At 35.3% G+C, this 14,886-nt stretch overlaps 1 protein-coding gene across 2 annotated transcripts in view; it reads right to left on the bottom strand.

The window, feature by feature from the left end:
* The window catches only part of LOC122001762, a 29,009-nt gene that overhangs the window by 694 nt on the left and 13,429 nt on the right, over positions 1–14,886 (bottom strand). Inside the window, exons 8-19 of one of the 2 annotated variants that reach the window (XM_042556667.1) lie at positions 11,720–11,794; positions 11,456–11,527; positions 10,724–10,789; positions 10,513–10,630; positions 8,458–8,554; positions 6,362–6,521; positions 6,245–6,293; positions 6,076–6,158; positions 3,844–4,052; positions 958–1,044; positions 796–888; positions 629–685 (exon numbers count right to left, since the gene is read on the bottom strand). In XM_042556667.1, the coding sequence (XP_042412601.1) occupies positions 676–685; positions 796–888; positions 958–1,044; positions 3,844–4,052; positions 6,076–6,158; positions 6,245–6,293; positions 6,362–6,521; positions 8,458–8,554; positions 10,513–10,630; positions 10,724–10,789; positions 11,456–11,527; positions 11,720–11,794 (1,119 nt within the window). In that variant the 3' untranslated portion in view covers positions 629–675. The remainder of the gene's footprint in view (positions 1–628; positions 686–795; positions 889–957; positions 1,045–3,843; positions 4,053–6,075; positions 6,159–6,244; positions 6,294–6,361; positions 6,522–8,457; positions 8,555–10,512; positions 10,631–10,723; positions 10,790–11,455; positions 11,528–11,719; positions 11,795–14,886) is intronic. The other variant, XM_042556666.1, reaches the window with a different exon arrangement.

Below are 14,886 nucleotides of genomic sequence, written 5' to 3'. Positions count from 1 at the left end.
AAGGTATTAAATCTTGTGATTAGTCTTGCTTAGTTTGCTGGTACACTGTCTATACTATAAAAGGGCAGCCTAGTATACGAAATTTCTGCCAATGTAAGGTCTCGGGGAAGAGTCTATTGTACGCAGCCTTACCTGCATTGGAAGAGGTTGTCGCAACTCGAACCCGTGACCACCAAGTCATACGACAACTTTACCATTGCGTCAAGGCTCCCCTTCTATTGTCTATAACATAACATCTTTTAAAAAAAGCTCCATGATTTGAAGGCATGTCCTAGGTTATTGAGTCATAGTGTTCTCAGATTGCCAGTGGAATAAAGATACATTTGCATAGCATCGTAAAACATAGCTGTGAGGAAATAAACAAGATGATTGTAGATTGCATAGATCTTTTATGACAGCATCTGTGTTTATTGATTGTTCATTTGTTAAATGTCTTCTATATTAACTCGAGGCATGAAATCATTTTAAAGTTACGATAGATGATCATCAGTATAACCTGAATGATGAGTCTGATCTCACCCTAAATGGAAGTAATCAAGTCAACTAAATCTTTTATTGACTCCTATCGTGGAAATTAGGACAACTATTACAAATAAACCGAAAGAGGCCATTATCCAAAGTAACTCACAATTTTTTGATCATCCCCTCCTGTGCACAAGTATTCATCATTTGGGGCTACAGCAACCTGCAGTTGATAACATTTAAATCAAGGTCAAATAAAAAATGTGCCATATTGTGGTAAAATCACCATGACCATGGAACATGTCCCAAAAATGATGATGAACATTAACTTACAGTATTAGAACATCTTTTATGACTAAATAGATGTCTGACGCAAGGTTGACCAAGGGTAACATTCCACATTGCCATGCTGTGTATAGCAAACAACTAAGGAAACGCTCTAAGGTGGATACAGGAAATAAATAAATCAGAAGAAGATCAATGTAATCTGCTAACCTCCCATCACCACTGACAGTTACTAATACGGGTTCTGTCTGAAGCCACCGAGCATCATTTACTCCTTCATCACCCTTCTCAACATGGCTGTGACAATTAAAAGGGTTATGACTGAGGTTTCTACATGAGATACATAAACCAACCACTAGGAATTGAAAATTGGAAACTAGTGTAAAATAATTACAGTATGTCAAGTCGGAATTTTCAATAGTGTGGAAAACCCCAATCAGATAATCACAAGGTTTTCGAAACCAGTACTATCTCACTTGTATTGAGAGAGATTACGTGGCTGGGGTTTGGAGCTAGTATCATAGCTGCAGACCTTCTTCGGTGACTTTCCGGGGCAACTAGATCCCTGCATAGGAATAGTCCTTATTCTTCATGTAGTGAAACTGTCTCCACATAATGACAACCCTTATTCTTGTACTTCTTCCTCTCCTCGGTATCTCCTCTAATCGATACCAATTGGCATTACATGTCGGCACACTGTATGGCGCCTGCACCATCTCATTCTAACCAGAAACCAAAACCCCAACTGGGAACAAAACTTTATACCTTTGTTGGCTATGCCATAGTTTTGGTAATAAAGAATTAAAAGCTTAACTTTCATAAGTTCTTCACTGGAACTTATACAGAGTCTGACCTCTTAAATGGACCTTGTATGCTAATCTGGTGTATTCTGAAGATATCTGTGTCATAGTTGTCAAAATCATACCATTCACATATAAAAGAATATAGTTCTTTCATATGAATCAGAAGTGAAAGAACCATTCTGATTCATCTCATTATATATGATTCTAAAAATAAAAACCTCATTAAAATTAAAATTTAACAAACTAAAAAATAAATTTAACCCATTAAGAAATTATATTAAGCCCAAGATTTTACAAATTGAACTGAATTTATTATAACAAAGAAACAATTAATAAATTTTATATTATAGGATAACAATATAATAGTAAAACAAAGTGACATCTCGAAGTTAACAATAACATGGAAGAAAAAATAGTAGTAAGTGGGGCAGAGTTGAGTGCAACCAATATGAATTTGACACCTAACAATGATTGAGATTAAATTATCGAGAGTAAAATTGATAGACATAGAAGCATGACATATCTAAGTTGTCTCTTATTTGATGACAATAATTTTTCTATGCCAAAAGCAGTTGACGAGGAAATTTCAATAGTTCATTTCATTTAAATTCTTAATAAATTAAAATATATAATAATTTGCACATATATTTTTGTTATGAATTTGCATTTAATTTCACCTATTATCATGCTATTAAATGAAATATTATATTATCTTATATACTTGTAAATACCAAAACTCATCTAAAGTAGAATAGTTTTTTGACAGTTTATAATTTTTTTATGAAACTATTCATGTTACAAACATCAATTTGGCAACCAAGATCTATGTCAATGGAACTTATTATAATGTATGCAATATCTTCCTACAACATGCATGCACTTGTTGGAATGTGAATGAAATTGGACAGCCGTGTATTTATTAGACAATTAAAAAATAGAAATAATACTCACAACTCTTTGACAAATGGTCAAAAATTTTAACTATGGAACATCATGAAATTTCATGAAAGTTCTATCATAAGTCAGAACAGTCCTTTGTCTTTTCTTTCCTAGTACTTCAAATTAATTGAACTCCCAATTTTCTAGTGGCACATCAGCTAACTCTTACCAGACTCCATATTTGATCAGTTTCCACGGACTGAATTAAGAGTAGACTCAATATCCTAGTGATGCAGGAAAGAATTGATAAAGAACTGGGAGATGATGGAAAGAAGAGAAATAGCATAAAAGAACATTAATTCAATTCATCACCTACACTGTTTATTATTATTCTTTTTCTTGAAGTAGCCCTCTATTGATCAGAATATTTTCTTTGTCACTGTTTCCTCTTTTTAATTTGGAGTTGCACTTACTGAGAAAAAACTCGGGAAGACACGTTTAAGATGATACGATCATGTACTTACACAACCAATAAATATTCCAATTAGGCAATGTGAAACTATGCCAAATGTGCACATCAAACGAGAAAGAGGGAGACCAAAAAAAACTTGGTTAACAACAATTAAACAAGATAATATTTATTTAAATAAAAATGACGATATAATAGGAGATATAACCCAATGACGTAGAAGGATCTATATAGCCGACCCCATCTAGTGGGATAAGGCTGGGTGGTTGTTGTTACTCTTTCCCTATTTTAAGCAGTTATCGGACCTACAATCTCTCTTTCATCTTTCTCATTCTGCATCAGGAAAAAAAATCAGATGAGGTAGAAAAAAAATAGAATGAGAAAAGATAGGGAGAGATAAGAAGAGAGGACAGAGGAAATGGAAGAGTGTCAGTTTATGAAGGACAAAACAAACAACTCTGAGACCAAGAGGAGATTTACTAAGCAAGAAAAAAAAAGTAATTCAACCCATTATATATATATATAATATATATATTTCATCCTAATTACACACAACAAAATAACATCCACTACAGGATTAGCTAAGCCCATAAATATGGACAACTTATATTACACAATCAAAATAATAAAAATCATCTGTCTAGATATTGTCAAGTGTGAACAATCAGGGGGATCATAAATGAAAATGGCACAAAGCTCCAGAAACTCCATAACATAGTTACATTTTATAATTTTCTAAATTGCCAAGTATGTGGATAACTATGTTGGATTGAATTTTCATATGGTGATTGAGTTCATATACAAAGCCTACATTCATTACCAAGGAAAGCAATTGAAAAGGAACAGTGAACTTCAAGTAGGATACGAACTCTAGTTATTTTTTATGCAATTTCAGTTTTCAAGTTCATTTGCTAACAAAATATGGATTCTCCTTTGGGTACTCACCCAGGAACTTGACCTGCATATTCAGCAGTTGGCATTTGCTTCCCATGGCTCAAACAATGCAAAGGCCTTAAGAAACGCATATCATTGCTTTCATGGGCTAGTTGGACACAGTTCATTGGCAAAACTCGTGTATCCCATACCAAGGTATTATTTGATGTGCCAGATGCAGTAAAATAGGTTCCACAACTACTAAAAGAAACAGACGTCACCTGTGACAAAGGAAATTGAGTTAAGGATCTATGAAGTTGCCAAGAATATCATAGAAAGTACCAACATCTTTTGAGCAGTCTAAAATATTTAGAGAACACTTAGCAATAGATAAACAAGGAGAGTTTTGACATCTAAATGCTAACATAGAGTATAATAATATTGTACAAAAGAGGCTCTTTCTCTGCAACTTCAGATATTTTGTGCTCAAAACTTATAAGGAGAATGAACCAAACTGAAAAGCTGAATACAGATAGTTGGCCCAAGTACTTAAGTCAACTAAACTAACACAATAAAATTTGTGAAAAAATACAATCAACCAAGAAAAATGCATTATCAATGAACTTGAAGGTCAGCTAGAAGAGTCAAGTTTTTGCTCTCGCATGGCCATTTCTCCTCAGATGTTTCTGAATTCCTGATATCATATTCATTTATTAAGTCATCTATCATATTGTCTTTGTTGAGAGGGATGGAATCCGGTCCAAATTAGACTAGCCTTAGATGGTATGCTCCCTAAGCACTTTCATTCTACCATGTGAGGCTATGAGCATGTAACAGTCTTGAATCAACATAGCCTTCATGCCTGCGGAAAAAAAGCTATGGTACTATGTTGAGGTTGATAAGGGCAGAACCCAATCAATTCCAAAATGAATAATCTTGGTGGGGGGACACACCCTTCACATAATCACTAAAAGGACCCTCATACTCTCTCATGTGCAACTATGAGCACGGAGCCCCCAACTTCAATAATTCCGTTCATTTGCTAATTAAGTAGTATATTATCTCAATATATTTTCAGCTAATACTTTTTGCTAATGATGGAACAAAGACTTTAGCTCAGTCCAACTGTTATGGTTAAAGTACATAAGATAGTGTGGCTGCTGACATGTGGCTAGCACAGGCAATAGTCTTATTGGAAGAAGCACACAAATACTAAATGAGGTCAGGCTGAGTTGTTTGAGATTGAAATGAGGTTGACTGCATTGCCTGGAGTCTGAAATATGCACTCATGTGAGGTTCCATTCTGGTCTTGAATAGGCTTGAAGAGGTGTTGGAGTGGAAAAGTGGAAGTGGTTTTGCGGCTCCTTTGTCATGCCTTTGAATGGATCCCCATGGCCTTATTTATACGCCTAGTAAGGGCACCCACTAACCTGAGTGTCTCCACATATTCTCGAGGACATCTGGTATGAAAGGAGATTTTTGATGACACATTGCTCTAGGATGGCCAAGGGTGTTGGCCCCTATCTCAGTCATACAATTCTGTTTTTGATGTAAGCAATCGAGATAAAAGTAAAATGTCAATCAATTTGGGATTTTCACCATGCAAACAGATCCTGCAGACTTTAAATAGTATATCTTGATCAATGTCTGGATGTAGGACTCGCTAAAGTGAAATAGGATGTGAATCCATAAGGAATTGTTCCGACAACATCCTAGCAAAAACCAAAAAACCAAGCATATTTTGGAGCACTTTTATGGTTCAATATAAAGTTCAACCACACATTTTCCAGTTCAATATAAAATTCAACCACACATTTTCCCTCCATGCCATATTATGCTTCTCTGGCATAACAATAATCACATATCATCTTTTTCTCTTTCTCAGAAAGGAAAAAAAGGCAACAAACAGTTTGCCCTCGACACCCATACTGGTTATTATTGCAAATAATTAAATCTTCCCACCAGAGTTCACCTGGCATAAATATAGAAAAAAACAGCATGTTCCCAAGCTGAAGGTATGACCTCAGTTAACCAAGAAGTATGATCCAACTAAACAGAAATATTATTAGTTAATGCACAAGAAAGGCAAATAATAAATAGTCAATAATGCATCATCTAAACAAAAACTAGTAGGAATTGTTACTACACCATATTTGCTGCAAATAGATATTAAGAGATGAATAGAAGCAGTAGGCAAAAGATCCAAGTGTGTGCTTGCAGTTCAAAGTCACATAATTAATTAATAGAATGATGGTAAAAGTACAATTGTAGCAAAACAGTAATTTATCAAGCAGGTACAATGACCTCAAAACCAGGGCCCACAGAGAGATGATTGATTGTAGCACAAGTCCGGATGTCAAATAAACCAATAGTCCCATCACCCGCACCTGAAAACATAATAAGATATATAAGTTACAAAGATAGATTGTTGAACACTCAGAATTTAGACCATTATTACAAGAGAAAATAGCACCTGTGATGATAGTGTTGCCAGTTGGGTTTGTTTTCAACGAAGTAATATACTGTAAACAAAGTGTGTCACCAGAAATTGAACATACAAACTTTTAACATGCAAGCAAAAATAACCTACAGATTCATGTGCAGAAAAAGAACAACATGTCTTTGGAGACTCGATATCCCATAATTGCACTACTGCAGGACCACCATACTCACAGTCACTCCCACCTATTAACATGTTTTCGCTACAGAACTCCATTGCAATAATTGAAGGATGAGCCTGATCTTGTGGTCTGCAATTATAAGAAAAACAATGACATCAGAAGCACATAATAGCTAAATGCTATTGCTTACTGAATGAAACAACAAAAAAATTGAACTGTCGCTAGCCAAACTCCAATGTTTTCAAAACCAGAGCAAGCTGACTAGTTTGACCAGGAAGGTTCAGATCCAGTCCAGTATGTGATGAAAACTGGAATATCAAAAGTACATCAAAGTGGCTAATACTACTAAACAAGGCAAATTTTATACAGTTAAATAATAATTGAAGATACAAAAAGAGAAGCATAGAAATTCAAAGAATGATATTCATGGAAAATCATCACGACAATAGGAGCAAACATGTTTATAATTGAAGATATAAAAAGAGCTTTTAATCATAAAAAGTTTAAAGGATACTAAACAACGTAAAAATTTAACATGATGAGAACAAATATCTGTTAAGAAATGGTACAGGTGAGAAAAAGGAAATGCATAACGATCATCACATGGTTCTCAGCAATATCATATCTTCTAAATGTTCGTGAGCCCATATTCCAACAGGGACCCAATATTATTGAGGAAAACAGTAGATTATAATTTTTATGCTAGACATGAGCATTTTAATATGTGGCTAAAAGATTTGAGCTGCATCTTTGCTGATGTTAAAACAGTTGATATAACTAGAATTAATTTATGCCATAATCATACAAGTTTAAACAGGAAAGAAGATTCTTCTCTTACTGCAGATCTTTAGTAAATAAATGAAATTACATATAAATTGTCCTCGACGATGTATCATAATACACCATAGTTAGTCAAAATAACATTCACACCATGTGGTACCTCCCTTGATGCACTCAAGGTCATAGATACACTAGCACATTCAGCTCAGTAGCATCAAGAGAAAACTAATTGAGTTCCGAGATGACCAGCGTGCTAGAGAGATGATATGTGTAAAAAAATAAGGAGGCTGCAATGTAATGACCAACATCACAACATCCTGTTTCTGCATGTGTTTGCAACCATTGTTACTTGTGGTATCAGTGGTAATACTATTGATATGTGAGAATGGCAAGAGAAGGAATGCCAAGATGATAATGCACATGGTATGCACCGGTAAAAACAATGAAGTTAAACTCAAGTGGTAGGAAGATCAGACAAAGAACTGCAGGATGGTAAAGATTGAATCATCAGAAATATTGCACATACCTTGTTCTTTATTAGTGCAACCAATTAGGAGGAAAGGCTATAATATTAATCCTTTGAAGAACAAGTACCAATTATTTATTGAATTATTCTGACACTCTCATGTAGCCCCCACGGGCGGGATCAGCCGGTTATGACATGGTATTCTTGCATCATGAGTCGGGAGGTCGAAGGTCTGCGGCAGCAATTGCGATAACATCAATATCTGTCCGTGCTAAACACCTAAGACCGTCATGTCATAGCTGGGCCCGTATTCACCGTGATTTACTCCCTCTCATACTTGTGGGGCCGGGGTGAGGGGGCCGCTGGGTTGGCGGTTCCAACCTTTTTGCATCATAAAAGTCCGATGTAATTCTAACTTAAAGGTAAATTTCACCAAATTTACCTCATATGTACTTGCTAAGTGGCTTTATACTTTATTTATTTTAATATATATGGAAGGTCACTTCTGCTATCTTTTTTCCTCAAGAAAAGAACGAGACATACAAGTGGGAAATTATTAAAAGTACAAAAAGACATTGTGCAAGTACTTGGAAATTAGACACAAGGTTATATTTAACAATGTTGTAGAAAACTAAGGAAAACTCAGCCGTTGAGCAAATTTCCTGAAAATGTACTTCATTAGAAAACCATATTATTACTTTGAGGGAAAAAGAAGTCACTAAATGACTTCAATTTTTCTTTTAAGTTAGTAAATTTGTAGACATTAAACTGAAAGTGGTATCAAATTTGTTGAAGCCAACAAGGAAATAAAGCTATTACCTCAAGCTTGAATTAAGATCAGCATCAAGTTCACCTCTCAAAGCATTCCATAATAGAAGTTTTCCATCTCCTTTTGCACCACTGGTGACAACAAGACCTGAACAACTTATAGCAAATTAAAAGACAATATTGTTAACACTAATAAGCTTAGCTTCTAGAAAAACTTCCTACAGAAGTAGAAAGAGAAGACCAAAGAATGTTATCCATTTATGCAAGAAAAACATTGAGTATTACATTATCCACAGAAATAAAGTTCATAAACTTATTTTGAAGCAAGTCAACCACTTAGACTAGTGTCAGACGAACTCACCAATGTCTGCTATTCGGATTGATTAAGAGGCCAACATGTTACTGGGAACAATCAAGTAAATTAACTGAATGCCAAATGACATGATTCTTGAATTGCTCTAAGTTGAATCCACTAAATGCCTTAATTTGTACAAGTAGTTCGCCTATGGAAACAAACTCTTCATCCTTACAAAATGATCATTATTCCATTGAGGAATAACGATATTACAACTATTTTGGCATTTTCCCATCCTCCAAATTACTTGCAAGGATAGTGGCGTATTCCTTATTGGGAAATAGCTACAACATGGGGACCTTATATTGTGCAGCTAATCACTCTTCAATTCAATTCAACAGCTAATTTCCACTCAGGGTGGTACCAGATCATTGGTCTTTGCTAAATCACATTCCTTTCTTTGCTTGTCACACTCAAGGAAGGTCATGGACAGATGATGTCATGATATGCAACCAAATTATTCAATTCCATGCCTCAACACTCTTTTCTTCCCTCCAATTATGTACTAACCTTAAAAGCAGTTTGAATCCACAATATCTGGCTCCGTTACATTGACTCCAATCACATATCAACAACTTCTTTGGATCGCGTCAAGTGTCCAACAAAAATTAAAGGACTAGCAAGCTATTAAAATTATCAAAAACCAGGAAATACGCATGGAGGAGATCTCAATAAGATAATCATCTTCCTTCTCTTCTCCTTTGCCTTTCTCATATCCTCCGTCCTCTTCCTCCCTCCCTTCTCTTCTTCCTCTTCACTTCTATTCCTCCGTCTCATCAAGTCAATGTTGGTCAATAACTTGTAGCTTCATGGGGAATGTTGGCATGCACCAAAACCATCTCATCAGTGCAAACCATCAGAATTCAAGATGAGAATTTAAACCTTTCTAACATATTATATCATCAAATAGAGGTTTACAAGAGAATATCTACCACCGTAGCTTTCTGGATATAAAATAGAATAAACTTGAATTTATTGAGTCTTCTTACAATCACTCAAATAATCATCGAATTTCACAAGAATTATAGGATATGAGCAATTGGAATTAAGCTACAAATTCAATTAAGGCCAAACTCTCTCATAATCAATGTAATGCTTTGCACTACTGTTGATTTATTGTCTTGTACAGTGACTAACTTAAAGGCTTTTAGTCCAATGAACAAGGACCTTAGTTTAGTGGCTCAAAAACCCCAAGAGAACAAGTAAAGAAGTTCACAAGAGAAATGCTACTCTTAGAACAATACTCAAGTAAGGTGTGCTCCTTGGGTCAGCCAAGGAAATTCTATAGTTGGAAGTTCAAGTATAATTAACCTAATTTAAGGGATTAGTGATCCACTAGGTAGTTGTAGACAGCCAATTAGAACATTGTAACTAAACAATTATTAATTTTGTCAAATCTTAGCTGTGGATCCAAGGAAGTGGGTGTGGTCCACAATGGATAAAACTGACGGGCTTGTATTGCCAGATTTTTTGTCATGTGAGATACTGTTTTATTTTAACTCAAGGATAAGGAACATAAACAATGAATGGGCTATCAAAATTTTGGCTCCTTCATTAGAACTCTAGTGTTTTCTTGGTCTTTCTAATTGATCCATAAGTAAACAATTCGTATAATCTATAAGACCATAACTGGTCATCAAGAGATGAATGAAAAAAGGAAGTATGTCATATGACATGGATTCAAAGCATGGATTGTAAACAATTAAAAGTGCAATTTAGAAAAGTACAGCATGAAAATATGAATTCCATACATGACTGCCAGCGATTGACTGTCATAGCAATGATTTTTTCCTTGTGCCCAACTGTTGATCCATCACCATTCACTGACCCCAAGTTAAAGAGACAAGACCCAGTTGTACAGTCCCATACCTAATTTGCAATTTAAAGTTTAAAAAAAAAATAAAATACATATGTAATGGATTGTAAATATATTCATACACCAACCATGGACAGTTAATTCACCTTCAACAAGTTGGAACTACATGAAACTATACTAGCACCCCTTGCTGCAAATTCAACAGCTTGGATCTGTAAACAACAATAACCCATGACGAATTAATTATATCTCTAGCAATCAAAATATCGCAAGACAACACCACCAATAATGATAATAATAATGCATTCCTAGACGTTAGTATGACAAGTTGCCACTAACAGTTAAGCATAAATTAGAAGTATAATGAAGCTAGTGGCCAAAAACAGCAGATGCATTGATTTAACTAGCAATGTATATTCTTTAAATATAAATATTAGTAAGATTTGAACACCGAACTCCAACCCTCATATTTATCTTAATTTTGACTGTGGAAAAATATGTTAATCTAGAATTCTGTACTCTTAACTTTCAAACACAAGGAATGGAATATTGCTTAAAGCAAACAGAATCACATGGCACGAGCATGTGGTTATTGTGCTGCCAAGTCGAACTGCCTTGACAGTTGAACAAAAGGACCCTATCTGCATTTATATAAAGAGTTTTCCTTTTTCCTATACTACATGAAACAGTTGACAGAACCACATGGAATATTCCTTTTTCCTTTTTTTCAAAATTCCAATATTGGAGCTCCTACTCACTCTTATATCTGGGCAAAGCCTTATCCCAAAACCTTAATCTGTTAAACAAAAGGACCCTATCTGCATTTATATAATACAAAGAAAATCAAAATAATTCTAGCAAATAGAATCACATAATACCCGACAATTGTGACCATTAAGTTGAGCTGCCTTGCCAGAAAGAAGATTATAGAGTAGTAATTCATTAGGAGCCTGTGACACAAATCAAGAAAAGCAAAGAATAAACAATTAATTTTGATACATGGAATGAAACTAATCTAAAACTAATAATAAACCAATATAACAAACAACTAAAGTATATAGGGTAGGACTATGAACTTAACACAGTCAACAAAGAACTTGCATTTACAAGCATCCCAAATGTATAAAGTAAATATCACTAACCTGATTCGAACTGCAAACCAATTGAGGCAGCCCATCTGGGTGAAATCTGACATTAAGAACCTTTTGAACTCCTTGCTAAAAAACAGTGAAAATTTTGTTCAGATCCCAACTAACCTCTTGGCATCAAACAACAATATAACAAACTTAAAAAGACTCCAGAATAAATCCTAAATTTTAAGATGTGACGTCATGTAGTATTTCAAGGGGAGATGCAGACAATAAGATAAATACAAGAATAATTGAGGACAGTCAAGTGGAACTGGTGAGAGAGGAGATTGGACTGGCTGACACAGCCCTTCTGGGTGAAATCTGAAATCAAGAACCATTTAAGTTTTAAAGGTCATGCAAGAAACCGTATAAATATAAATTAAGTTTAATCACAGGGAAATAGTTTTTTTGAAATTACTATAGTAAAGAGATCAAACATTTTCATAGTCATAACAAAAGCAACTAATCAACTTAAGAATATTCCAGAACCAATGATGCATGAATTCCATCAATCAATGGGTAACCAAGTTGGGCAGGGCTCTCTTCCACATACAAATACCTTTTTCCTTCAGGTCCAAACAATATGGGACAAAAACATCATGCCTGCCTCCCTCTCCGTGTCTAGCAATGTGGGGGTAAAAGGGTTGTGCCTGCTATTAGATTTTGAGGGATGTCCTAATGCAATTGCCTTATGATTTTTACTATTTATTTGATAAATATAGATTCACTATTTGAGTGCATATTATATTTTTTATTGTCTTAAACTCATTTACTGAATGTTCGCAATGCAATTCATAGCATGAGAGAATTTGTGATTGGATCACAACTTATGATTATCTCTACTTGTGTAATTATGAACGTATTAGAATTTTCCTAGTCGTCGAATTGATGCATTCGGACATCATCAATTCTGTAAGACTAGCACGGGTTATACTCCTTGGTTCGCCAAGTAGTTGTTTTCTCACTGGTTGGAGACAGTGGGATGTCTAGAGTTAAACGTGGATGCTAGTTATGGTAACTAGTTCATTGAAGTGACTCGCTGTAAGACTTTATATGGTTATCTACATATATGGATATGTCTGTGAAGCTCTTACTGCAGCTCGAGTGCAAGTTTACTTCGACTTGAGGTATACAAGTCATCTTGGTCATGGAGACTTATACTTTGACATCTTAAGCAAGCATCTCATCGAGGTGTGGACCCGGGATGATTTGGTATAAGTTGAAGTGGCCAAAGGTGTTTGGATAATCCACAAAGGATTCACCACTCCTTGCGAGGAGATGTATACCCTATGGCCACTCGTTAGAATTATACTCAAAGTCTTTGGCCAAAGCATCACATGTTAAGAGTACGAAACTCTTAAACAGATGAACGAGTAATTTGAATTCGCAAAATGAGAAAGTATTACTTGGGCTAGGTGTGACGTAGTCAGCCTAGTGGGGACTGACATATAGACCATGTCCTACACTAAGTGGGTATACAACGAGTGAAAGGAACGAAGCACGACTCATTGTAGTTGCTGAAGGGTTCAGAATTAATTCTGAAATCAACTATGATTTTCCGACTAATTGGGGATCATGATGTACTACTAGGTGTCACTCATAATCGTTCTATAATTAAGTAGTTAATTATGGACGACCAAGATAAATCGGAAACATATTAGGTCACACACACTATGAGTCTCTAAAAGACATAAAATAAGTTAAAGAATAAGATTCTTAAATCAATAGATAAATATTTAGTTGGAACATACATAAGACAAATATGAAAATATTTATCGAATGGAAACACAGATAAACCACATCTTTTATGGAAGAGTTAGACCCTATTTGGATTAGTCATGAACCAACTTGGTTTAGTTGTGAACCAAACCAAGGAGTTAATGGACTAATTTTTGGTTAAGGGTGGGTTGGATTTGAGCTTTCTAATCCAACTCATTAATGAGGGCTATATATTAATATGGTTGAGAGAAAAATTAACACATGAAATCATAATTGGCTTGATAGGGTTTTGAGAAACCTTAACCCAACTTTTCTCTCCTCTCCCCTCTCCCCTCTCCCCCTCTCTCTCTCGCCGTCTTTCTCCTTGTTGTCGTGACCACTACATGGAAAAAATCTCTTCCTTGTGTGCTTCTCTTCTTCCTCTTGATCTGTAACTTCCGAAGGAGAGACTTGTACTCACAGAATTGTCTTGAGGAGCTCGGCATGGATATGAATAGAGGCGAGGTTCGACAACGTCGCTACGGTTGATGCCCTTCTCGTTACAGGTCATCCGTAAGGTGTACCTAGAATAATTGTTATTCCTTTCGTTTTGTTTTATAATCTTGTCTGTGGAATTGTATCCTGCATGCGTGTAGTGTGTGTTGTAATAAATTAGTTTATTTACGTTAAGTCTTCCGTTGTGCATGTTTACGAAAAATATTTTTAGCACACACCACATCGGGTATATCCCAACACCTGCCTCAGTAACAAACGGAATGCACCATAAACAAGAGACAACATAATCCTTCTTGCTCAAATCATAGCCCATCCTAGGGCAACACCTAGCTCATCCTTTCAGACTTAACTATTCCTCACTCCCTCCAAGCGCTGATACCATTATGGTGCAGGTAGATCATCCATTTAAAAAAGGATGATGCATGAGGATCATACATCACAAATAACTAATGGGTGAGGCTAATTATGCAAATATAAGAACCTATCCTCTTTGGGGATTTAGCAATGTGTGACTAAAAAGTGGTGCTTTTTCCATTATCGCATGGCTTTTTTTAAAACTGGCAATAACAACACAAATCTGCATTCAAGCAATAATTGGCATCAATAAATCCCAGATTTTTAGATGTGAGATCACAAAGGTTAGCTTCCATAGCAAAGTCAATGTTAAACGGTTAAAAGGGTATTAAGAAAAGCTCAGTACATAGTTGAAAATTAAAATAGTTGCTCTTAGCAGCATTAGTTTATCTTGCTTACCGAGATAAAGCAGCATTACCAGCCATCTGTGAAACTAATAACAACTAAACAGTCTTACAAATGAAAGGATTGGACCAGGCATTTGTGTTGACTTTAAAGTACATAGAGTTGCTAACTTGAAGCAACATAGAAATATTTATATTTTCAACTAATATCTAAATGGTAGAAATTCATCCAAAGTAGATTAAGATGTTTTTCCCATGCCAATAGAG

This window comes from Zingiber officinale, chromosome 7A (genome assembly GCF_018446385.1).
Source record: "Zingiber officinale cultivar Zhangliang chromosome 7A, Zo_v1.1, whole genome shotgun sequence".
Taxonomy (NCBI): Eukaryota; Viridiplantae; Streptophyta; class Magnoliopsida; order Zingiberales; family Zingiberaceae; genus Zingiber; species Zingiber officinale.
This window is presented reverse-complemented; position numbering and strand designations above follow the sequence as displayed.